Source organism: Hypomesus nipponensis, chromosome 2 (assembly GCF_054491055.1).
Source record: "Hypomesus nipponensis isolate SF chromosome 2, ASM5449105v1, whole genome shotgun sequence".
Lineage (NCBI taxonomy): Eukaryota > Metazoa > Chordata > Actinopteri > Osmeriformes > Osmeridae > Hypomesus > Hypomesus nipponensis.
The window spans coordinates 6,451,629-6,475,087 of NC_140362.1; the positions used below are offsets into that span (position 1 = coordinate 6,451,629).

The window sequence follows — 23,459 nt, forward strand, 5'->3', positions numbered from 1 at the left end:
TATGTCAGGTGTTCCATCCCTAAACTACTTTCAAACGTATGTTCTTTAGACCAAGTTCTCTTCTGGTGAGACTAAACTACCTACCCTGACCTTTGAAACTAAACTCCAAGCAGGGCATTAAAGCTTGCTTTCATTCAACGTCACGCCAAGTGAATCCAGATTGCATTACGGCACAGAGGCAAAGCAGGGAAACCACAACATAAACCGTAATGCTTTAGCTGGAAGAGGAAGAAAAAATATCTATGCAGACATCATTGGGAAATCAAGGTTGAAGGCCCAACCTTATGAGAAAAAGGCCTATGATAGATAGTATTTGTGTCCAGCGATTTAAGTAATTTCTGTGTGTCACATGATGGTGGATCTCTAATTCTGAGTTACTTATAGAACCTCCCCCAGTTTTTTTTAACACAAACATCATAATTGCTTCAAAATCTATTTAAAGATAGACAAAAAAATAAGCAGATTAATTAGGGAGAACTGAAACAATTTATTTCAATGGCAGGACTTTCCCCTGGTCAGGAAATGGAGGGATGTGAAAGCCCCTGAGGATGCCAGGCTACAGTGGGCCACTGCTGTTTTGACCAACACAAATTTGTTTCCTGGTTATTTTTGACTCCCATCTGCTATGGCACAATCACACTGGTAGCATCTGGTAGCCTTCTTCCTGTGCCAGGAACACTGTCACCAACATATTTCCAAAATGTTGTTGTTGGTGTGACTTGTTTTTCGGACAAATCATAAGGCTTGATGAATCTGCCAAAAATAGGGTACAAACAATACTTGCACTGCTATGAGATAAGGAGCCAACTAAAGATAATTTACAGTAAGCAACACATATTTAACAATAAGGTGTAAAAGCAGATCTAATCCTAGCATATTTTTTTGTCTGTCTTTGAACAGTTCCCCATGCCCCTTAAAAAAGGTCAACTCACATGCTTTAGGCCCTTCCATTTACAGCCACTTCCATTTACAGTACACTGTCTGGAATATTGTAAAACAAGCCAAGGACAAACAATCACTGCATAGTGTAGAGGTAAATATATACAGATAAAGTTATCAAAAGCTATGCACAAAAACTAGTATTTTTAAGAATGGGGTGTATCTGTAAAATACAGTAAATATGAATTTTCCAATTCCAATAACAATCTTTCAACCTGAAATGGACAGACAATCAAGGCAAATAACAGTGTCAGCTTTGATCCAGGCTTAAGATCATGTAAGATTATAATCATACAAATGATATTGGCTTTTAAAATATATAAGGGCTATTGCTTCACTATATATCAATACATACATGTGTTATTGCTACTATACATGTTGACTAATTATTACCAATAAACAAAAGATAAACATCGTAAGTTAAGTCCATTAAGGCCTGCCATATTTGCTTAATGGTAAGCGATTACAAATACATTCTTTATAAGAATTTAAATGTTTACATTTACAAAATACTACATGCAGAGGGATACTTTGCAGTGTAAATCTTGTTTTCGAGACCATAAATGAAGTATTCAAAGTCTTTTCCATTGTATGCATAGAATGCATGAGTCAGGGGCACCAGTTCAATGCTTTGACGCTGCAAAACAAAAGACAAACAAAGATTGCTGGACAAATTCCAAATTCTTGTTCACCATGATCAATCAGCAATTGGATTCCAAGACCATACTCCAATTGTAAAACTGGGATCAAATCATAAAGATTAAGTAGGTACACGTAATTGTGTAAAAGCTACTGAATGAAAGGTTTGGTGGGATTTTAAACTAGCTTGTATTTATCCATTTACTCAAGATTAAATCACCTAAAGGCCTTAAGAAAGAGGAGCAGTGGTTGAGGTAACAGCAGGCACTGACATCTATTGGCCATTAAAGGCAATTGCATTTTGGGTGCAGATCAAATAAAAAAAAATTGTATAGCCCTTTTTACACGCAAGCATGTCACAGAGGGCTTCACATACGCCCATAGAACTGCCCCTCAACCAACCGAAACCCTCAAGGAAGACAAGGAAAAACTCCCAGAAAAACTCCCAACGGGAGAAAAAATGGAAGAAACCTTGGGAGGAGCACAGGGTGCACATTCCAGTGTTAAAGAAAATGTGAGTAGTTCCATTTGTTAGATATGCTCCATAGGTTAGCTATAATGCTCCATTTGTTAGCAAGCCAATGTTTGTGTGGCACAGACTGTGCATAGGGCAGGGACTGTGTGATCAAGAATGTGTACTTTGTGTGGAGTGCATGTGTGTGTGTGTTTGTGTGTATGATGAGTTTGCATCTGACCTGCTGTAGAATCCGGCTGACAGAGGAGAATTTGCTGAAGTGTTCCTGGGTTGCTATCCTGGACTGTTCACAGATGTCCTGGTCAGGAAAACCCACAATGGGGTACACCTGAGAAGAGAAGCATTGCTAGTACTGGCCAGTACATACTGAATAGACATGAGACATGAATAGACTGAATAGACACAGACAATTTTACTGATATTAAAACAAAGTGAATTAAAATGAAAAGACTAGACTATAATGCAATATGACATGAAAAGTAACAACAAGACAACATGGGATCAAAATTAAGGAAAGAATAGATGAGGAAAGGGAAGAGAAGACCGCTCTTTACCAGGAGGTTTTCATCCACAAAGAACGGATCCGCGGTCACCTTTTCAAACTTCTTGAGAGGGAACTCTGGCAGGCGGTCAGGTATGAACTCAAACACATGGTTCTTCCTGTGACAAACATAAAGCAGGAGGGCAGTAGTAAAGTAGTAGTAAACCACACTTAAATACACTTTTCTAGTTATCGTGATTCAATTAGTATTTCAGTCAACCAATGGTTTACGCAGTGAAATTATTTGTTAGAACAATGTCTGTGTTCATCTTTGGTGGTGTGGTTCTACTTTAGGAAGCCATTTGACCAAGAATACAGAGAAAACTTCACATGATGTGGAATCTTATCCATCATTAAGGGGCATATATATCCAGGGATGCAAACACATGTATGGTCAAAAAAGAGAGAAGTAATTATAGCCCTCGCCCCGCAGCAAATATCCATATCCTTACTTTGCCACCAACCCCCTGACATCCCTGGCCCACCCCTACATGCACATTGAGTAAAATGACATTCTAAAGATCAAAATACACCAACACTTATTTGGAACATTCTATTTCATTTTTTATTCCGATACATAAACTCTTATTAAACTATCTAGCACTTCTTCTGGTTTTACTCCTTCCTCTTCTTCCTGGCCACCAAAGGGCACTAAATGTTGATGATCCAAGCCAACTCCTTCAGCTGAGTAGCCTGGGAATGGCCCCTCACCACAGGATCAATGGAGGACAAGGCCTGTAGGGTCTTACTTTTGAGAGGTAGTTTATTCTACTTGCCACAAGCTGTGTATGGTCACCCCAATAAAATCCATGACAGTAGGCGATTTCTTTAAGACTGCAAGGGAAACTCGGCTTCCCCTAAAATGTCAAAAAAATGTATGGTCAAATATTTACTATTGTGTTAACATTTTGAATTAGAACACGTTCATCTCGAAGACGAGTTCGTTCAGAATCAGATACATTATAGTAGCAGGTCGACTGACTCGATTTCCTTCTTATACTTTCCCATAGCGTCACAGTGCATTTCTCTGTTGAAGCCCAGTATCCAGGGACTTGAATGGGGCTGCTTTGAACAGTTTTTTTGGTGCTTCAAAACTATACGGTCACTGGATAAATGCTGCAATTATCTCCCGGAAATGAGTTTCTGCATTTCGGGATGTCTGGATTTTGTACTATAAAAAGTCGCCGAAGCTATTCGAGCTCAGTCCTATTAGCGGATTTTGCAAGTGTAGTCAAAAGACAAACTGCTGCAACCTATTTCTTGGTATTTGTTGACGAAATTGCTAGCCATTGCTAGCCAAATTGATGAGCCTGCGTTGTTGCCAATGACACACACGACCTGCATGACCCACAAAGTTTGCGGCCAATGTTGAGTGAGTGAATTGTCATGGTGATTACAGTTATTACAGCTCCTGATGGAGCTTTAGATTGGACACGCACCAATGAAAACTTGCTTGTATTGCGTCTAGGTCCGGATCTGCCTATTGAGTCACCTCGCCATAGACAGTAAAAGATACGCAGCAAGAAGACACACGAGTAGGCTTGCGCACATACTGCTGATTTGCTTATTTCCTATTTACTTGTTTGGTGGAGGCAATCCAGAATTACTGTTGGTGCAATTATAATCAGACCCCCCCCCCCCCCCCCTTAAAAAAAACTTCGGATCTGCACGATTCACACAAGTCACCCAAACTGACGTGAAAAAAGCGGGAGGCGCCGAAAAGCGCGCCGTTTGCATCCCTGTATATCGATACTATTGGACCTAAGGTTAGCGCTGGGATGGAAGCAGCAACCAAACCAGCATGATGAGATAGCAAACCCACATCTTGATGGGAAGAAAGCAGAGGCAGATGCAGTAAACTCTAATCAACTACAGCAGTGTTGGGTGCCTGTGTGGGAATTTCTAGTCTTTTAAATAGACCATATGTCCAGGCACAGGGCCTGTAATTGTTGTATCATACTGAGGATGCAGCCAGTTTATTGTCAGGTGATGCCAACAAATGACTTTGGCTTTGAGAGTTTTCTACTCAAGCTTGTATTTCATGTTCACATCATCTTTAATGTTGTCTTGGATAAGTAAAGACTGTATTTTGTGACTTTTGGGTGTACCACTAATATAACCTTTTTGCATTAGTAATTTGTGCAACTTAATTTATTAATTCAAAGCCACTGCTGTTTATCTTCACTTGATACACAAAGTAAAATCAGGTTCAATCTTGATGAATGTGCTCTTGCAGGACCTATATAATTTTAAACATTTACATGTATTCATTTAGCAGACGCTTTTATCCGAAGCGACTTCAAAGAGAGCTTTACAAAGTGCGTAGGTCACTGATAATAACAACAAGATAGCCCCAAAACATTGCGGGTAGCCAAAACATGAAGCACATATTGTGAACAACCAAAAATAAGTGCCAAAGGGAAGAACCATAAGAGCATGTAGTGAAGCAAGTTACAATTAAACAACATGAATCGCTATAAGTGCAAGTGTACCCAGGGACGTGCACAGGAATTTTGAAGGGCAGTTGCTCTGGCCTGAAAAAAGGGCATCCCCCCTCTTGTTGCCCATAGGCTTATCGATTGGAAGTGAATAAGGCTACTTTGTAAAATGTTTTGGCTGGCAATTTTTAAAATCTAAGTCTAATTCTGCAGCTGTTTAAAGTGACTATTATTTATTCATTTTCCTCAGAGGGGCACTTTGACTCGAGGAGGGCAAACGGGCAGTTGCCCGGGCAACCTTAGCCATAGCCTGTGCACGTCCCTGAGTGTACCTGTAGAAAAGCAACAGTAAAAAATAAGATAAAATAAAATAAAATGTTAACGCACCATGTTACAGTCAGCTGGATGTAGTTGAGGAGGTACTTTTTGCCAGCACAGGATTGGCAATTTCTGTTGCCTTTTCCATGACAGAATACGCACCTGGGAGAACAACAGGTTAGGCCACGGAGATGGCAGCACTGTCGGCAGGGCTGGATTAACAAATTCTGGGATCCTGGGCACAAAGGCATAATGGGCCCCTCCCACCCCTCCTATCAACTCAACCACAGCTAGTTATATATGTAAAACTATGTTGGTTACAAAATTCAATTGATTGCAGCCAGCAGCGAACATAATAGCATGTAATAATACATGAATAAGCCTCTTCAAGGCTCAACATTAAGGCTTGTCCATTTGTCCGGGACAATTGGATTTTTTTGTAGGGCAAGTGGAAGAGAAATGTACTTGCTTTATTTACTTATATTTACTCTTTTTATATGGCTCTGACCTAACTATAATTTCCGGAAATGTCCATGTGGTGCCGACATGCTGAAAAAAGTTAGAAAGGAAACCAACCCGGATAGCACACATATGTCTTGCCGACGTTAGTTAGCCGATAGTTTTTGAAAAACTATAAACAGTATTTTCATACGCATTCTCAATGTTTATTGAAACCAACATTTGATAGCTTTAAGGTGTAAGTGTTTACATGCTAACTGGTATATTTGTTTTTAATGTATTGCTAGTCGTCGTCAGCATGGGCGTATCTAGCCCTATAAGTTTCATTAGCCCCCCCAAAAAAATAATAATCTTTTATTTTACATCTAAATGTGTTAATTTCTCTTCTAAAACCCACTAGAGGACACTATTTAAAAGGATATTTTCAAAAATGTATACTGTGGAACATGCCCCCAGACCCCCCTAGTTTTGCTGGGTCACAGGAAAAATAATAGGTTTTATCTAGGGGCTTAGCCCCCCCCAAAAGTGGGAACCTAGATTCGTCCCTGGTCGTTAGTTATTGCGCTAAGAAAAGGACATGGACCTGAAAATTCCGGTGCCATATTTTCAGGCGGCGTTGTTAGCTACATTAAGACCGCGTTCTTGACTTATTTTATTTTTTTAAAGCGCTGCCGTCAGCGCCTTTTTACATGCAACCCTATAGGAAAACAAAAAAGGCTGACACCTTTTTTTAAAAGCGCTCAGCCCGACGCCTTTTTGAGTTCAGTTTTTCAACTTTTCAGAAAAGCGCTGGGTGACGTCAAGCGCCTATTTGACAGCTGACCAGTCAGGACGAGGAGAGTAGGGACGAGTGTACCTTCCCTAGTAACCTTCTACCTTAGTTACCAGGCTATGGCTAAGGCTATGACCCCTCAAACACCAAAGCTAAAGCAAGTAATTGGATGCATTGCATTTTATTGGCCATAGTAGCTAGCTGTCGATAAGGAACCAACGGATAATAATGTATCACATTGTATTGTATAAAATATATGATTCCCATTCAGGTTACAAAATTCTCGTCAGAAAGGCACTTGACGTCACCCAGCGCTTTTCTGGAAAGGCTAAAAAGGCTAAAAAGGGGCTCAAAAGGTGCTTTTGTCTGACAAAATAAGCCAAGTGTGAACGCGGCCTTAGGCTGCTTTCTGAAAGTTTGATGCGTTTGCTACCTGCGTTCCAGAACAATTGACAGTTGCCTTGGCCAAAAATGACACGTTCTACTGTCCACCCTAGTAGAGTCAAGAAAAATCACCCTCATTGCTAACATTAAGAGACGAGCTAGCACTAAGAACAGGTGCCTCCTTTGACGAGCAACCAGCAACCTCCTTTTTAAAAAAAAGCAGTCGATAGAAAGCACACTTTGTAAAAGCGCTGCTCTGCTCGCTCTGTTTCTCCTTTTTTTGCTTTCACTACATGCAGGGCCGGCGTTTGCTATAGGCGAACTAGGCAGGCGCCTAGGGGGCTGATATGATAAAGGGTATGTCATCTGGTATTCACACAATTTAATTGGTCAATTTATCACCCTTAAACAGTGAGTGTTTAAACACCCCTTACAAAAAAGAAGTATACTTCAAGTTTATTTTGTAAGTATACTTAGTATAAGTATACTATTATCATGTTACTTAAAATATACTAGCAGTGTACTTATTTATATACTATTTTCGTACTAAGTAAACTGAATTGGCCTACTTTTTAGGTAATTTAGTACACTTTAAAGTACAAGGTTTTCAAGGTTTATATTTTAATACTGTAAAGTAGCCTGAGTAGTGCACTTTCAGTTCATCAAGTATACTTCCTAAAGTACTTCAAAGTATACCTTGGAATACTCTAAAGTAACATCTGTAGTGCATTTTCAGTTCATAAAGTATACTTCCTAAAGTACTTAAAAGTATACCTTGGAATAGTCTAAAGTAACCTGTGTAGTGCACTTTCAGTTCATGAAGTATACTTCCTAAAGCGCTTCAAAGTATGCTTATGCATACTCAAGTGCACTTTCAATTCATGTAAGTATTTCAAGTAAACGTAATAAATTTAATTTTTCTATTACTTACTGATATATTATAATGTTTAGGAGCCCTCCAACGCCTCAGATTATAAGTCACTTAACGAGAACGGGGGCCCTTGCAAAGTTACACTGCAGATTCTTAGCTGAAAGATGCTATTCACTGTGCAAGTGTTAATGTTACAAGAATCCAGCTCTTATGAAACGTAACAGTCATTTAACTCATGGTTACAATGGTAAACCACCACAACAATGACCACACAACAAAACACTACATTCTAAGCAGACACATTTAAAAAACGAAATTCATGAAGTTACATTTGCATTTCGAACAAACAGCAAACTTATCAGCAAATTTTAACACTATTGATGCCTTGCATCATGGGAATTGACCAGCCAATGAGCCACACTATCTTAATTTGTTCACGTCGTTATTTCGTTCTTCAGTCAGTTTGACAGTATAACCTTCAAATGCATAATGCAACCCTTCTGTCTGCTTCTTTCTCAAGTAACTTTTTTGTTTTTTCCGTTAATACTCCAATTGATAATTATTATTATTATTATTATATGGCAACAACGGTACGAGCTTTCTGATTGGCTAATGGGTAATCATGCCAGACGCGTATTGCCCTCCTCAGCGGTCAATACAGCTCCGTATTGCCCTCTGACATCATCTTCAAAATGAGCCACGAGTCAGCTGCTGAGTTTTACTATCCAGATGATGCTGAAAAGATTTGTAATCGAAAGTGAGGATGAAGACTAGACTCTTTTAATCACTTGTATCGTTATTTTGTGTTGAAATTAAAGCCATTTTAGCAGAACCATGTTGTCCGCTTTCTATCAAAAGTAATGAGTTGCTAGGCAACACATGAAACACAGCGTGAGAAGACTTGAAAGCTAGCTACAATTAGCCTAGAGGTACCATTTATTTTCGTTTACAAAATGAAAAGAAGCTAAAAATGCCATATAATAAAGGTTACAGCTTCAGTACCAAAAAAGATTCAATATGCAATGAATAATAGATTTTCATAGACATGAATAATTAGAATGAGATGAATCTAAAAAATGTAACCCCTAATGTACTTTAAAATTATTTTGACTGTTTTTGCTGTATAATAATCGAAAACGTACATCCTACTCCAGAAGAAATGTATACCATTTTCTGTTTCCAAGCATACTTCTTAAAAGTATATAAAAAGTGAACTATTTTCAAAGCATACTTAAAAGTATATCAAAAGTGAACTATTTTCTAAGTATACTTCTTACAAAAGTGAACTATTTTCAGCCCTCTGTGACATGCTTGCGTGTAAACCACCACAACAATGACCACACAACAAAACACTACATTCTAAGCAGACACATTTAAAAAACGAAATTCATGAAGTTACATTTGCATTTCGAACAAACAGCAAACTTATCAGCAAATTTTAACACTATTGATGCCTTGCATCATGGGAATTGACCAGCCAATGAGCCACACTATCTTAATTTTTTCACGTCGTTATTTCGTTCTTCAGTCAGTTTGACAGTATAACCTTCAAATGCATAATGCAACCCTTCTGTCTGCTTCTTTCTCAAGTAACTTTTTTGTTTTTTCCGTTAATACTCCAATTGATAATTATTATTATTATTATATGGCAACGACGGTAGGAGCTTTCTGATTGGCTAATGGGTAATCATGCCAGACGCGTATTGCCCTCCTCAGCGGTCAATACAGCTCCGTATTGCCCTCTGACATCATCTTCAAAATGAGCCACGAGTCAGCTGCTGAGTTTTACTATCCAGATGATGCTGAAAAGATTTGTAATCGAAAGTGAGGATGAAGACTCTTTTAATCACTTGTATCGTTATTTTGTGTTGAAATTAAAGCCATTTTAGCAGAACCATGTTGTCCGCTTTCTATCAAAAGTAATGAGTTGCTAGGCAACACATGAAACACAGCGTGAGAAGACTTGAGAGCTAGCTACAATTAGCCTAGAGGTACCATTTATTTTCGTTAACAAAATGAAAAGAAGCTAAAAATGCCATATAATAAAGGTTACAGCTTCAGTACCAAAAAAGATTCAATATGCAATGAATAATAGATTTTCATAGACATGAATAATTAGAATGAGATTAATCTAAAAAATGTAACCCCTAATGTACTTTAAAATTATTTTGACTGTTTTTGCTGTATAATAATCGAAAACGTACATCCTACTCCAGAAGAAATGTATACCATTTTCTGTTTCCAAGCATACTTCTTAAAAGTATATAAAAAGTGAACTATTTTCAAAGCATACATAAAAGTATATCAAAAGTGAACTATTTTCTAAGTATACTTCTTACAAAAGTGAACTATTTTCAGCCCTCTGTGACATGCTTGCGTGTAAAAAGGGCTATACAAATACATTTGATTTGATTTTCAAAGAATACTTAATCAATACTTATATCAAAAGTGTACCATTTTCTAAGTATACTTCTTAAAAGTAAATCAAAAGTGAACTAAAAGTGTACTATCCATATTTTAGTATACTTATAGTAAACTTTAATATACTTCTTTTTTGTAAGAGATCGGACAGTTGTCTTGCTCATTTTAATTTATTTCAGTTACACAACATGTCGTTGAGGGCCCCCTGGTTACCCCCTGGTTGCAATTTTTTGGTCAAGTTTTATTGTCAGGAGCACAGAACAACACAATGTCAGACTGGGCACTGAAATTCTTGGGACAAGACAACGCACGCAACCTAGCATTACATAACAGCAACCTAGCATAACATTACAACACACCAGATTTTGATTTCTTATTAATTAAAGCAATTTTCATGTGTTTTGGCTAGTGGTGGGCCGTTATCGGCGTTAACGTGCTGCGTTAACGTGAGACTCTCATCGGGCGATAAAAAAACATGTCGCCGTTAATCTATTCTCAAAGTTGGGTCGGGAGCTGGGTCTATACTACGCAAGCTATGATGACTTTCACCCTGATATTTTACCGTGGATGTATACCTAGCCAAATTGCACTGTAGGGGGCGAGAACGAGACTTCGAACCTGTGTGGATGCATTGTGGATGAAATTACCACATCAAACGTAACGTGCTAACATGCATGCAGTTATGAAGCCGCTGGGTTTGCTTCAGGGAAAATGTTTTTTTAAGAACCTTCCCAATGGAAACCCCGACAAGATTAAAGTTGTTTGCACCTTGTGTAATGCGAAATTAGTTTACTGTACGAGTTCTTCCAGTCTCAAATACCACCTAAACGCAAAGCATCCCTTAGCTAATGCGGACGATGCCGGGCCAAGCACTGATGTAGCGCAGGGGAAGAGTCGTCGTCAAACTAGTAGGCTATGTTTGAGTGCAACCGAGGCAAGGCCGTCAGCACAGCTTTGTCAACCAAGCTAACTAATCTCCTCGCTCACCTGGTTTGAGAAACCCATTCTCAAAGACTTTTAGTCATTATTTGGGTAGCACACATTCTGAATGCCTTCGGCGGAATTCAAATGAGCCATTTTAATCTAGATTAATTCCAAGATTACAGTGACATTAATCTAGATTTAAAAAATCTGCCCAGCACTAGTTTTGGCACGTTTGCAAAAGAGTAAGTATTGTCTACAATTGGGCACAATAACTACATACACATGGATGCTGTTCAAAACTGATGAGTGGATTCTCAGTGGCATTGTCACACTATTCACAACTTTCAAAACATTATTTCATTGTGTGAGCCATTACATGTAAAATTATTAATTCAATAGTTAAATAATTCACCTTTTTCTTTCATTTAAGAAAAGTTGAGAAGGGCGATTTTTGCTAAAATTGGAAGAGAAGATAGGCTGATAGGCTGCAGAGAATATCTTTTAGAAAGAAATGCATTTGTGAATCTAAGCACGTCAGGAAAGTTCCCAAAATCCACACACAAATGCAGGGATTTGTAACTCGTGTTTGTCCGATTTGTAACTCGTATTCTTCGATTTGTAACTCGTGTTCTCCGATTTGTAACTTGTGTTCGTCAGGTTGCAAAAAAATGTAATGGGGTAATTCATTTGTGAATCGCGTTACATTTATTTGTGAATCATGAAATACATTTGTGAATCGCGTTACATTTATTTGTTAATCATGAAATACATTTGTGAATCGTGTTACGTTTTTTTGTGATTTATGAAACTAATCTAACTCCATAGTTCCTCAGTAAAAATTGTCCTTCTCAACTTTTTTTTTTATTAAAGAAAAAAAATGCAGTGGTCTCTCAATGTTTTCCAGAGCTATATGTCTGACAGATTATGTTAATTGAATTAATAATTTTGCAGGTGATGGCTCAAAAAATGAAAGAATGTTTAGAAGATGTGAAGAGTATGACAATGCCCTTACTGTCCTCCAGGTGTGTTTCTTAACACATGTCGACAGCCAGCCTAACTCTTTTCATATAGACGCAAAGTCAGGATGTAGCTTCCAAGCTCCAGGTTTTTTTTTATGAAACAGAGTAAAACTGAAAGTATACAAAAAACATGTTTTACAATTATGATATTCAATTACAATCCAATTTGCCAGAATAAAGGTATAATAGTCTCTTGAGGTCTTTGGTGCCATTTCGTTGAAATAGCTTAGTATGCTAGCACATTTCATGGCAGCAGGAAAAGTGATATACAGATAATCAGAGAAATAACTGAAATTACTAAGATCTATCATACTGTAGCGCCCCGCACAGACAGATGTGTGTGGCATGTTGGACTGTTGTGTTTTGTGGTCATTGTTCAGTGTTCGCTGGGTCTGACATGCCAATCAACCTGCTATCTGCCAATCACAGGAATTCACAGAATGTTCGGTTGCAGCAGGGCATCCTGATGGTTGGTGGAGGGGCATGGGGGGGGGGGGGGGTTGGGCTGAAGGGATGGGACATTGTTAGGACCAGGGGCCTGTACTACGAATCAAGATCAGTTACCCGGCTACGCGAAGCCTAACAATCACGATATGCGGTGCTACGACGGCAGTTATCAACTCTCTAACTCAACCCAGATCTTTCCAATCTAGAGACGTGCGCGTTCACATAAAGGGGCGGTGTTTGCATCGTATGTCCAATTGCAAACATGGACAAAACAAGAGCCATGCATAGGCCATGTGTTGTTTTTAGTTAGGCATTTTAGATAAGTAGATTCATGTCTCTTGTATGTAATGTTTCTGTGTATGGGCAATTGCGCCTGAAATAAACATTAAATAAATAAAATATAATACAGGCAAAATTCAACAAAGTCGCAGCTGCCAAGCTGTCAGAAAATAGCATATGCTGTATATGCGTAAGCTACATGATTTATTGAAGATGTGACCATAATTACACGTGTGCATTCCACAACGTTAAACTTTTATTGCTGTATTATTTTAGTTTCAACCCTGCAGTGGCAAACGATCGTAGGAGCAAATACAAAATAAATATAAAAACATAATTCAAAACGGTAAGTAGCAGTAGGCAATACTTGCACATATTTTAAGGCCAACAAGTACAACGCTAAATTGCCTGAATTAGTCCCTTTTGTAGGATATTGTATAGCTACAAAAGGCCTATAGAGGAATGAAATTGCCTGCAGCCAACAGGAAGAAAAAATAGGCAATGGGGGGAGGGGGGTGACTTCATTGACTTCATTCCTGCTCCAGCTATCAGGGTCACCCCATGATGGAAGGAGTGGAAGGGGGCATTTCTTCAGACCCTGGTGGCAGCAGGTTGGAAGCCCAGTTATATGTATATTTCAAGTAATCTATGTGACTATGTTCATTCAACAATTATTTATGAATATTGTAGCAGTGAAATGTATTACTGTTCTCTGCAGTGACAGGAAATACAGTGGTGTTGCTGCCACCACCCACTGTCGTCCCACTGTGCCATACAGAGGTAACAGTGAAAATAGTAGTCATACGCCAGTATGTATGCCGTATGTGGTAGCTGAATATTGATCAAATATACCATTTACTTTCTCAAGTGGAAGTCCTACATGATCAGGAAACTGTGTCTGCCTGCTCATTTTGGGGGTACACTTTTGAGTTTTATTTACCACTTGCAACACAGATGGTGAGAGTGTGTGAATGTGTGGCTGTGATTGAAGTGTCTGTAATGACTTACTAATGGTGGTGGTCTCAACATAAGACATAAGTCCTTAAAGTGCTCATTTCAAATATGACTCAATTGATTGAATTGCTATGGTGTTAAACTCAGCAGGAAGAGGAACTTCTTCCTCCCCCTGAGCATAGGGCCTCCACTTCAAGGCCAAGACAAAGACACAAGGTATAAGCAATGAACCACAGTTGTCAAATGGACACCTTCAACTTTCTCCAAGTGTGCCTTGCAAAGGGACAATGTTCTTCATTTGTTTCAGGTTGGAGCAGACAATGTGAGGGCCCTGTATAAAAGAACCTTGGAGCTCAATTATAAGAGGCTTTTAATAAAAAAAAACAAGCTGGAAACTAACCCTAACTGGAATATGAGAAGAGATAGTACATGACTGAATGAAAGAAACTTAACGTAGTTACACTGACATATTTGTCTGTGTTCCTAGGGGAGGGAGAACACATGAGGATGTATTTGTTAAACTTTTGTCTACGTTTTGATCTTTTTATACCTTTTTGTGGATTATTTGTTGTGCCTTTTGAATCTTTTGTGGGGATTTTCACCACTTCTCTATTTCAATGTCCTATTTATTAATTTTGAAAAATGCTATTAAAGTGAATGAAACATCAAAATTCAATGAAAGTAGTGAAATGATCATGTATGTATCACTTGTGAATAGCTTTGTACAGATACTCATAGTTCTTTTTGGTTTGAAAGGTTTTGGTTGAAAGAAACCCCAATTTCTGAAATGGAAATTATTAGGAAATGGGTCAAAGCAACCCAAGGACAAAAGGGTTAAGGGGAGACACCCCAGTGAATAGGGACATATCAACATGAAACCTCCCCAGTTGATAACTAATAGTAGGTCAAATAATGTTTTCATTACTAGTTTCCTGTAAATGTAGGCCTATGTTTAAATGAGCAAATGATTAAGTTGTCAAATATGATATCATTTGCATACATTTCCTGAATGGAAATCAGAACATAGAGTGAAAAACCTAGTTTCATTTTGTCAACATATTAGAGTCCAAAGTTTTTACAAAGGGCACTTTGGATATCTCGTTTTCATCACTCCATTAATCAGAATATGGTGGCAACAGCCATTAAAGAAAATCTGTTTTTCTTTGCGCAGCAGACCGTGTTCTTGCTCAGGTTCTCCGCATCACTCACACTATAAAACTACCCATAGCGAAATAACGAAACGCTATGCATTCAGTCTGTGTGGGACTGAGTGCACAGCTTCAATGAGTTGCATTGGCAACATACGGCTCAAGAAGCTGGCAATATACGTAATTCCCTCTGCTAAGAATCTATGTCTTTCAGAAAGATACTCATGAGGGAATGCGAAAGGGTTTTGTCGGTCTCTAAATGTTCTGGCTCTTCTGAGCACCTCTCACTATCCGCGCACCAAGCTCCACAGGATCTTCTATGAACGGTGACGACATGATCGTCAAGAATGAGTTAGTGGGCGGGGTTTTTATACCGATTGATCTCTGATCTCCAACTTAACCTGCTACCGACTAGGTTAGCCGTTCAGCATGTGTTACCATGGCGATCTACCCCGGTAACAAGTGATCAACCGTCATATTACAGAAAACCCTGGGTTGAACCTGAAGTTACCTCGCTAACACCACATCTTGATTCGTAGTACAGGCCCCAGGTTTAACCTTTTAGTTCTCTCTATTACACCTGGGTTTCAGAGAGCTGGTCGTGATTGTTCTGTGTGTGCTAGTACCATTCTGTTATTTGATTTGGCGTACAGTAGGCTACGGCCAAACAGCCTGTGTTACCGTGAATAAACGATTCAGATTCTCTAACGTCATCGCATGCCTGTTGCTTTCGGACCTAGGGTAGTCATTACAATACAATTATAAATATAGCTGCAAGCAGCGATGCGGGTTCCTCCGCAAAATGGCAAAATATTATAAACTTGTACACTGTCGAAGATCGAGACTTGGACAACAAGAGAGCAAAACTACTTCATGTTTGGCCAACAACAATAGGCTGAGCAGGGATTTGAACTCATGAGCATAAGGTTACAAGTCAGTGTCTCTAGCCTCTCTGCTACACACCAACCGCTGAGATTTTATGATTAGTAAGGGCTCATTATTAACTTTCCATAGGATATTGAAACTCTTCTTGAGTTGATCTCTTTCCAGACTCTCAGTCAATGCACAATTAACAATAGTCATGTGGGCAACTGGGCTAGGGGCAGAGCTCATATTCAACTCCTTGCGAGAATAGCCTGTGACAGGACAGCAGCCGACTCTCTGGTCACATTAAACTACACTACATGCACAATCAGGGTGACCAACAAGATTACATTAACTAACCAACAATAACATTACAAACATCTAACTGAACAAACACAACAACTGAAATCCCTCGCAAGGCTGTTGTAACCAAACTATTTTCCACAGGTCTTTGCGTTTTTGGACATGCCGCACTGCATGCTGGGTACCCAAGGGTGCTGACGCTGATTATCTAGCTGTGCTCCAACTGCGTGATATGAGTATTAGTTTTTTGCCAGCTTTGGGACAAAGGTTAAGAAAATTTGACATTTCAAGGTTAAATTACATAAAATTGCCCATGGTATTTCAGAATGATGTCTGCCTGTTTAACTAAACAAGTAATCAAAATTATGACTGGCCAAAAGACTGTGCCTGAATTCAAACCAGTGACATTACACTTTGCAGGAAAACGTTTCAACCCATTGATTTCTGTCAAAAAAAAAGAAGCCGTATCTCCTGTAGCATGGCTTGTTCGATTCGGCCAAAGCTTAAACAGCTCTAATTCAATGATGTTTTGACATATCAAGGTGAAATTTGCGCATGGTACTTTAGAACGATGTCATCCTGTTTAACTAAACAGCATGTGAAAAATAAATTCTAATTTGGTGTGAACAAATACATTGTTCAGAGATTAGATTTCATTGTTTTGAAAAAAACGAATTCTCATTCAAGATTTGAGCGAAAGCAATTGAGAAAAACTGTAAACGTGACGATTACACTTAGAACAGTGTTTCTCAACTGGTCTAACCTCAGGACCCACATTTCTCCTTGGTCATACATAAGTCATGACCGGGAGGGGGGAAGGGGGGTGTTCAACTTTGTATAACTCCGGACGGCTATTAACTTGGTGTCTCACGGTGAATGCGTGAGACTTGGGCAAGTCTGGTAACTTAATATGCGTTAACTTTTTTTACGGAGCTGAAGTATACGTCCCATCAACTTGCGATCCAAAAGCTGAGAAACACTGATTTAGAGAATGTTATAAGATTGTTTCCAAAAATGAGCCAAAGCGATTGGAAAAAACTGTAAAGTGGTTTTCTATCCCACACACACAGGGGTGCTCATAGTTATCATACAGTTCTCAAGGGCGGAGAGAGAGAGAGAGATTCTCACCTTCTTCTGCCCCTCCCGTGACAGCTTCCACAACGTTTGTTTCTGGTGTACCTGGAGCCATGGCAAGCTGTACAGCGTTTCTTAGAAAAAAGGTTTATCCTACATCGATCTACTTTTCTCTTTCTTATCATCAGAAAAGGCATACTGACAAAAACATGAAAAGAAAGAGAGACAGAAACAGAGGAAGTGTGTGTGTTTTTAGTGTGTATGGGATATATACATCTGGGAGTGAATGTGAGAGAGGTGGGAGACAGAGCAAAACAAAGTAAAGTGAAGATACAGTGGAAAAGGTGTGTGTTACACACTTACCGATCCTTTCCCTTGACAGTGTTTGCAGCGCACTCTGCCAAAGCCGTGGCATCGGTGGCATGGCTGTAACACACGTTGACCATAGAAACATTTTCTGTCACACAACCTTTATTTGAGAAGGGGAGTCAGGAAGTAAGAACATATCCCAGGTTAAGAGTTGGGTACTATTGTCAGGAAGGGACTGTAGTGTACCTTAACAACGGAGGAGTGGGGCACACAGATTTTCTGGACCTCATCTTTGTATCTCTGTGGCGTTATCACAGGAATATCCCAAGGAGGCGGGCTCATGCCATATTGAGGCCCATCCACAACCTGGCCTGTAACAGATTGAGACAGATACTGTATGTATGTGTCTACGTATGTATTTATACAGTCTCTATATAGATATACCATATATAGATAGCTAGATAGCTATAGCTAGATAGAGAGAGGGAGAGAGAGAACATAATACCATTATATCAATTCATTTTATATTATATCTCTACATACCACCAGTAAATGGTTGACACTCCCAGGTACTAGATCTAGTCTCTGTGTATGTTTCCAACCGGTACTGCAAAAAAAGAGCATTGCTGCCACTACCAGAGAAACAGGTCATATTCACCCCATCATACAAATGATACAAAGAGTATAATACTTTGAAATTGATGTGGGAAGATCAGTGGTGGATATGTTTGGTTTCCTACCCTGTAGACTGTGAGAGGCTTCAGGTTTTTGAAGACCAGGTTCCTAGCAGGCTTGCTACTGTAGCACCACTTTGAGGCCACAAACTTGAGCAGGGCTTCTCTTGCCATATCCTCAGATACTGTGGGTACCCTAGGTCAACATAAACACAATACTTTTAGAGAGTTCCTTCCAACGTCATAGACTTAAATCAGCTTTTACTGCAGAACAATTCTTCTGAAGTAACAGTCATTGGAATTTAAGCTGAAATAAATTTTATTATTACAGTAATTTAGTAGAGAAATAGTTGCAAATATTTATATAATTGCAAATACATATATGCGTGATGGAAAAAAAGTGTTTTCATTTCCTTATTCCGAACCAGAGCAAGGTCTACCTTGAGGCAGCTCTAACCTGACAATGGGAACAGAGGCATTCCTGTCATTTTCAGGCTGGGGGTTGTAGGCAGGTGGAGGGGGGTACAGCTGATCTGCAGCATCTGGGGAGAGAGGACAAGGCACTGTTTTCAGCCACAATGTACACACAGAAGGGACAAAAACAGGTAAGGAAGGGAGGAAGCAAGGAAGAAGGCAAGGCCAGATAGGTTGTTGGGATGTCTTATTGGTACAGTATGCAATAAAATAGATAGTCATCATACAGTGAGATACAACAACAAATAACTGGATAATCTGCCTCACCCTCTCCTTTAGGCTCCTCATAACCTGTCACACAGTCCAGCCAGCCAGGAGGAGGGGATGTGGGACCCTCTTCTGGAATGTTGGGATCAAACTCTCCTAAAGGTGATGGGGTAAATTGATAGACAACCTTCAGCTCAGTTTCAATGGAAACAAGTGGTTTACACATATAATTTTAATGATAAACAGCGCTGCTCTTGATTAAGTATTTTTCCTCTTCATTAATGGAGTGACAAAGTTCAGTTGAATTCTGGATTTTATGAGTATTATCAATCTGCAGATTGGGAGAGAAAACCAGAACTCTGACAATAAATGAAAACACAACACCAGGCTTAGGTCTCGATCATTTCTCTGTCAGCTCTGAAGGCCGGAGGACTCTGTGTAAACACAGATAGTGACGGTCAGGCAGTAATGATGTTACAACAGTCTAAAAGAAAGAAATTCACAGCTCCCAGCCCATGACCACTCTCAGGACAGAGACATCATAGATGGCAGCCTCCCCATATACCCCCATTTGCCAAAAAGATAATAATAATAACAATGCATTTGATTGAGTGTGCCCTTCATTGTCAAGGCATTCTCGAGGCAAAATAGGTTTGACATTTTTTTAAGCAATCAAGCAGTAATTGGCCAGAACCTCTGTGTTGAGAGCGGGCTTCTTGAGGAGGAGGTTGATGACTGCAGTTTGTCTTAAGAGACTGAGCTAAAGGAGAGGTACTGGTTAAGAGATACTGTAAGTCACCAAAAAACTGATGGCTGATCCTGAGCAGCCCTAGTGTACATTGTTAGTGTACATTGATTCATACAGTATAGGGACCTTTCAAAGAATGCATTTATATAAAATACATATACTTTCTTTGTTTTGTAATTTGCCATATATACAATAATTTATAATATATATGATCAAATCATATATATATAATATTTGTTGTTTTATTACTTTACATTTCTGTACCATATTGCAATATTTGGGTAAACATACTTATCTAGATTAAAGCAAAAAAAAATGCTTGACATATCAGTGAAAAAGTATTATTAAAGAGCCTCCTTCATGTACGTTTAGTCACAAAGTATGCATGTAGTATTTACATAAAAATACTATTTGGATTACAATGTTGGCCAACATTTAGAGGTCGATCTTTTAAGGCACAGGTGACTTTGGGACGTGGGGTGGGTGACTTAGATTCTAAATAGTCCAGGCTGTGTTGCAACTTAAAACTGTCAACTTACAGTATTATCCATTCAGGAGATGTTCTGTGTTGTTCTATGCACTGTAGGACAAAGGCCTAATATGTAATTCTGCAACACAACTACAAAGTGCATAACTACCAATTTAAACTTTAAATGTCTTGTTAAACAGAACAACGTAGTAATAAACTAACAACAATGTAATATGTTAGACCTGACTATTCATTCAATTATGTGTATAAATAACAATGTCAGGATAAATAACAAAAAGAAATACCAAGATCTTGATTATGGTAGACCAAGTCACGCCTGTGCGTCATTTGCTACACAGAGCACCTAAATTATTCCCAAGGGTGCTTTCCATCTAATTGTTTTTTTAAAAGTAACAAAGTTAAAGGCCATAAAACACTGGTTAGACAATACCTATAATGGAAGATATAAATATTGTAGCAACAGTTTCCCTGAATAACAGATGTGGAACACGATGGGCAGACTGTAAAAAAGAGAGCTGTAGAAAAGGGGAAACCAGCATTGATTACAACTCAGACAATGCACCCAAAATACACCATGGCATTCAGCAAGTGGACACTGAATCAGCAGCAAATAGCTAAATCTACAGTCGAAAATATCCCTGCAACAAGAAGAATGGATACCCATTAAAGTAATCAAATGTATTTCATGGACCTTTGTAACATGACATTGTCTTATTTAAGAGGTTGGTTAATCAGAAACAAACGTTCCTAATTTCTCTCATAATAAGAAAAAACGTGACTATGAACCACAAGTGAACGTGTGTCTTGTGACAACATTTGACAAACTGTAAGACCAAGAGAGACAGGCGGGATTCACATATATAGCCTAGTAATTACTTGATATCAGTATAGAGATGTTTGAAGCAGAATTGTTAAATAAAGTAAATCATGCATGTGGGGCATTTTGGGTGTCTTTGTCTAAAACTACCACACATACAACCGGTGGAGAAACAGGAATCATTAGGGAATCCCATTCCTCCGTTGTCTATTGCAAAGCCTCGGCGAATCCTTTGAAGCCCCTGGATCTGGGGACTGTGAGGCTGTCTGGCAGGCTGTCTAAATTCAATATCTTGTGGTACAATCAAATACAGTATATTATAGTGTATAAAGCAGGCGTTTAACGCCATGCAGTTTTGAGAAAACAGCACAGATATGAAAACTCACCCAATTCTTCGTCCTTTTCGTCCATGGTTTGATCAGTATTAACTTGCAATGTTCAGCTTTTGAAAAGCTAAAAAAACTACATAATCGTCAAGTCTTCCAACCACGCCCAATAAAATACAATCAGAAGAATATTAATATAGTTTAGTCAATAAATAAGAAATATCAGATCACTTGTTTAATGTTAAACTGGACTTCTTTTTTTTATCGCGGGAAACTTCTAATGTAGGAGGGCCATGGCCTACGTCCAGAGAATGTCAGGCTCTGCTACGTCTTTAGGTGTGTTCGACTTCATGTAGCGCCGGCGGCGCCAGTCGGCTGCAGCTGGCTGACTTGATGCAGTGAATGTCATTGGCTGCTTCAAGTCAGCCGGCTGCAGACGGCTGTCGACGCCGCCGGCGCTGCATGAAGTCAAACGTAGGTTACCTTTTGGAATGTTCCTGCCAAGCGGCGTGACACGCTTTCAAAACATGCTTTTAACGAAGTATAGTCAGAGCCTGTTTAAGGAGAGCCTGCCCACTCCCTATTAAGCCCCATTGTACCGAATTTTGTTGCAGTTCCACGAGAGTTCCACTGGGGGTGATCGCGAGCGAGTGCATGTGTGTATTTTTTTTTGCCTCCCCTTTCGAATTCAGAATTCAAATTACTAGACAAAAAATTATATCCTGAAAAAAAGATTGAGGGGTATAGCTCCATAGACCTCCATTCATTCTGCACTCAACCGTGAGCGCACTCATATGGAACTTCAGTGGAACTGCAACCAGTTCAGAACCCGGAAGTTACCCGAGAGTGGGAGTTCTCCCTTCATTAGACCAGAGAATGTCTAATCAGAGAATGTCTAATATAGAGAGAACTGCCACTATCGGGAAACTTCCGGGTTCTGAACTGGTTGAAATTCCATGTGAGGGCGCTAACGAGCGAGTGCAGAATGAATGGAGGTCTATGGAGCGGTACCCCTCAAAATCCACTTTTCTCAGGATATAATTTTTTGTCCAGTAATTTGAATTCTGAATTCGAAAGAGAAGGCCAAAAAAATACACTCTGCCGGGTTTTAGATTTTTTGAAAGTCGCCTTTCTGTTCTAAAAAGCTTTTGAAAATGTCATTGACGTCATACTGCTTTACGGCAAGCTCTGGTCACTTACTTTTTTCTCTCAGGGCATCGACAACACAGCTGACAGGTTAGGCTCTCCCTGTCAATACACATGCTTGAAAGAGTTTTGGCTTGCTAATGTTGTTGCTAATGTTGCTAATGCTCCGACATTCTGATTCCGCTTTGGATGCCATCAAGCGGGAGCTCTGGTCGTATCAGTCCTTTACTAACCAATCAGCATTCAGTAGCAGAATGCTAGCGTGTTATGGGCAACAACGACTCACCATGTAAGAAATCAAAAGGACATAAGTACTCGTTCATTCAATTTTCTACCTATAATCCATGTTGAACATGCACAAACTACAATCAAATCTGAGATTTTTCAACGACAATCAGGCGAGAGACAAATTTAGCCGTTTAGCTCCATAGACTCCCATTCAACATGCACTCGCTCGCGATCACCCCCAGTGGAACTCTGGTGGAACTGCAGCCAAATTCGGTACAATGGGGTTTAATAGGGAGTGGCAAGGCTCTCCTTAAACAGGCTCTGGTGGCAGTTCTCTCTAGACATAATGGACATTCTCTGATATTACGTTGTTCTGATTGGTTGTAGGTCTATCCAATTGAGCGTAGAGGCATTCGTTTTATGAGTTCGGTTGAAAAACGCCCCCTTGTCACAGCCCAACGGAGTTTTCAGACTCATATTCTGACTAAAATTATGAGTATGACAACGTCAGGCTAAGCAAGGGAAACGGACAGAAAACGTAAAATTACAGGTAGAGAGACCATTTTTTAGCTTTGTTATCTAGTTTTTGTAGTTAGTTAGTCAGGGTTATCATAATGCTGTGAGTCCAGGAAATCCCGAACCATCTCAATTCATTCTCCGTCCTTGCAAGACCATTCTCGAAAGGACGCTTGCAAGAACGTTCTTCAAAAGAATGTACGTGCGTTCTCAGAGTTCTTCAAGTTGATAAACAGACATTCTCTGGTATAGTTG

At 39.3% G+C, this 23,459-nt stretch overlaps 1 protein-coding gene across 4 annotated transcripts; it reads right to left on the reverse strand.

Moving 5' to 3' along the window:
- Nucleotides 1–463: 463 nt before the first annotated feature.
- On the reverse strand, nt 464–21,640 carry LOC146300598 (protein SSUH2 homolog). 4 transcript variants are annotated; one of them, XR_014766409.1, is made up of 12 exons: nt 18,994–20,203; nt 18,710–18,794; nt 18,319–18,448; nt 18,122–18,185; nt 17,825–17,949; nt 17,633–17,695; nt 17,324–17,403; nt 5,420–5,512; nt 2,608–2,713; nt 2,274–2,381; nt 933–1,576; nt 464–753 (listed from the first exon to the last, which is right to left on the reverse strand). XR_014766409.1 is itself a non-coding variant. In XM_084703936.1 (12 exons), the coding sequence occupies exons 1-12, from the start codon at nt 21,397–21,399 to the stop codon at nt 1,442–1,444; spliced, it is 1,110 nt and encodes a 369-aa protein (XP_084560062.1). In that variant the 5' UTR covers nt 21,400–21,640; the 3' UTR covers nt 464–1,441. The 4 variants fall into 4 exon arrangements, 3 of the variants coding, with proteins under 3 accessions (XP_084560062.1, XP_084560061.1, XP_084560063.1); XM_084703936.1 differs by adding an exon at nt 21,375–21,640 and having other exon boundaries at nt 464–1,576; nt 18,994–19,089; XM_084703935.1 differs by having other exon boundaries at nt 464–1,576.
- Between the last annotated feature and the right edge of the window lie 1,819 nt (nt 21,641–23,459).

What these genes read in the sequence shown, in the direction of transcription:
- LOC146300598 (XM_084703935.1), bottom strand. Translation starts at nt 19,159, where the DNA reads ATGTGTAAACCACTTGTTTCCATTGAAACTGAGCTGAAGGTTGTCTAT. An exon ending in GTGTCAACCATTTACTGGTG is followed by an intron (nt 17,950 to 18,121) that starts GTATGTAGAGAT and finishes AATCTGTTACAG; the next exon opens with GCCAGGTTGTGGATGGGCCT. An exon ending in ACTGTCAAGGGAAAGGATCG is followed by an intron (nt 17,404 to 17,632) that starts GTAAGTGTGTAA and finishes CTTTTTTCTAAG; the next exon opens with AAACGCTGTACAGCTTGCCA.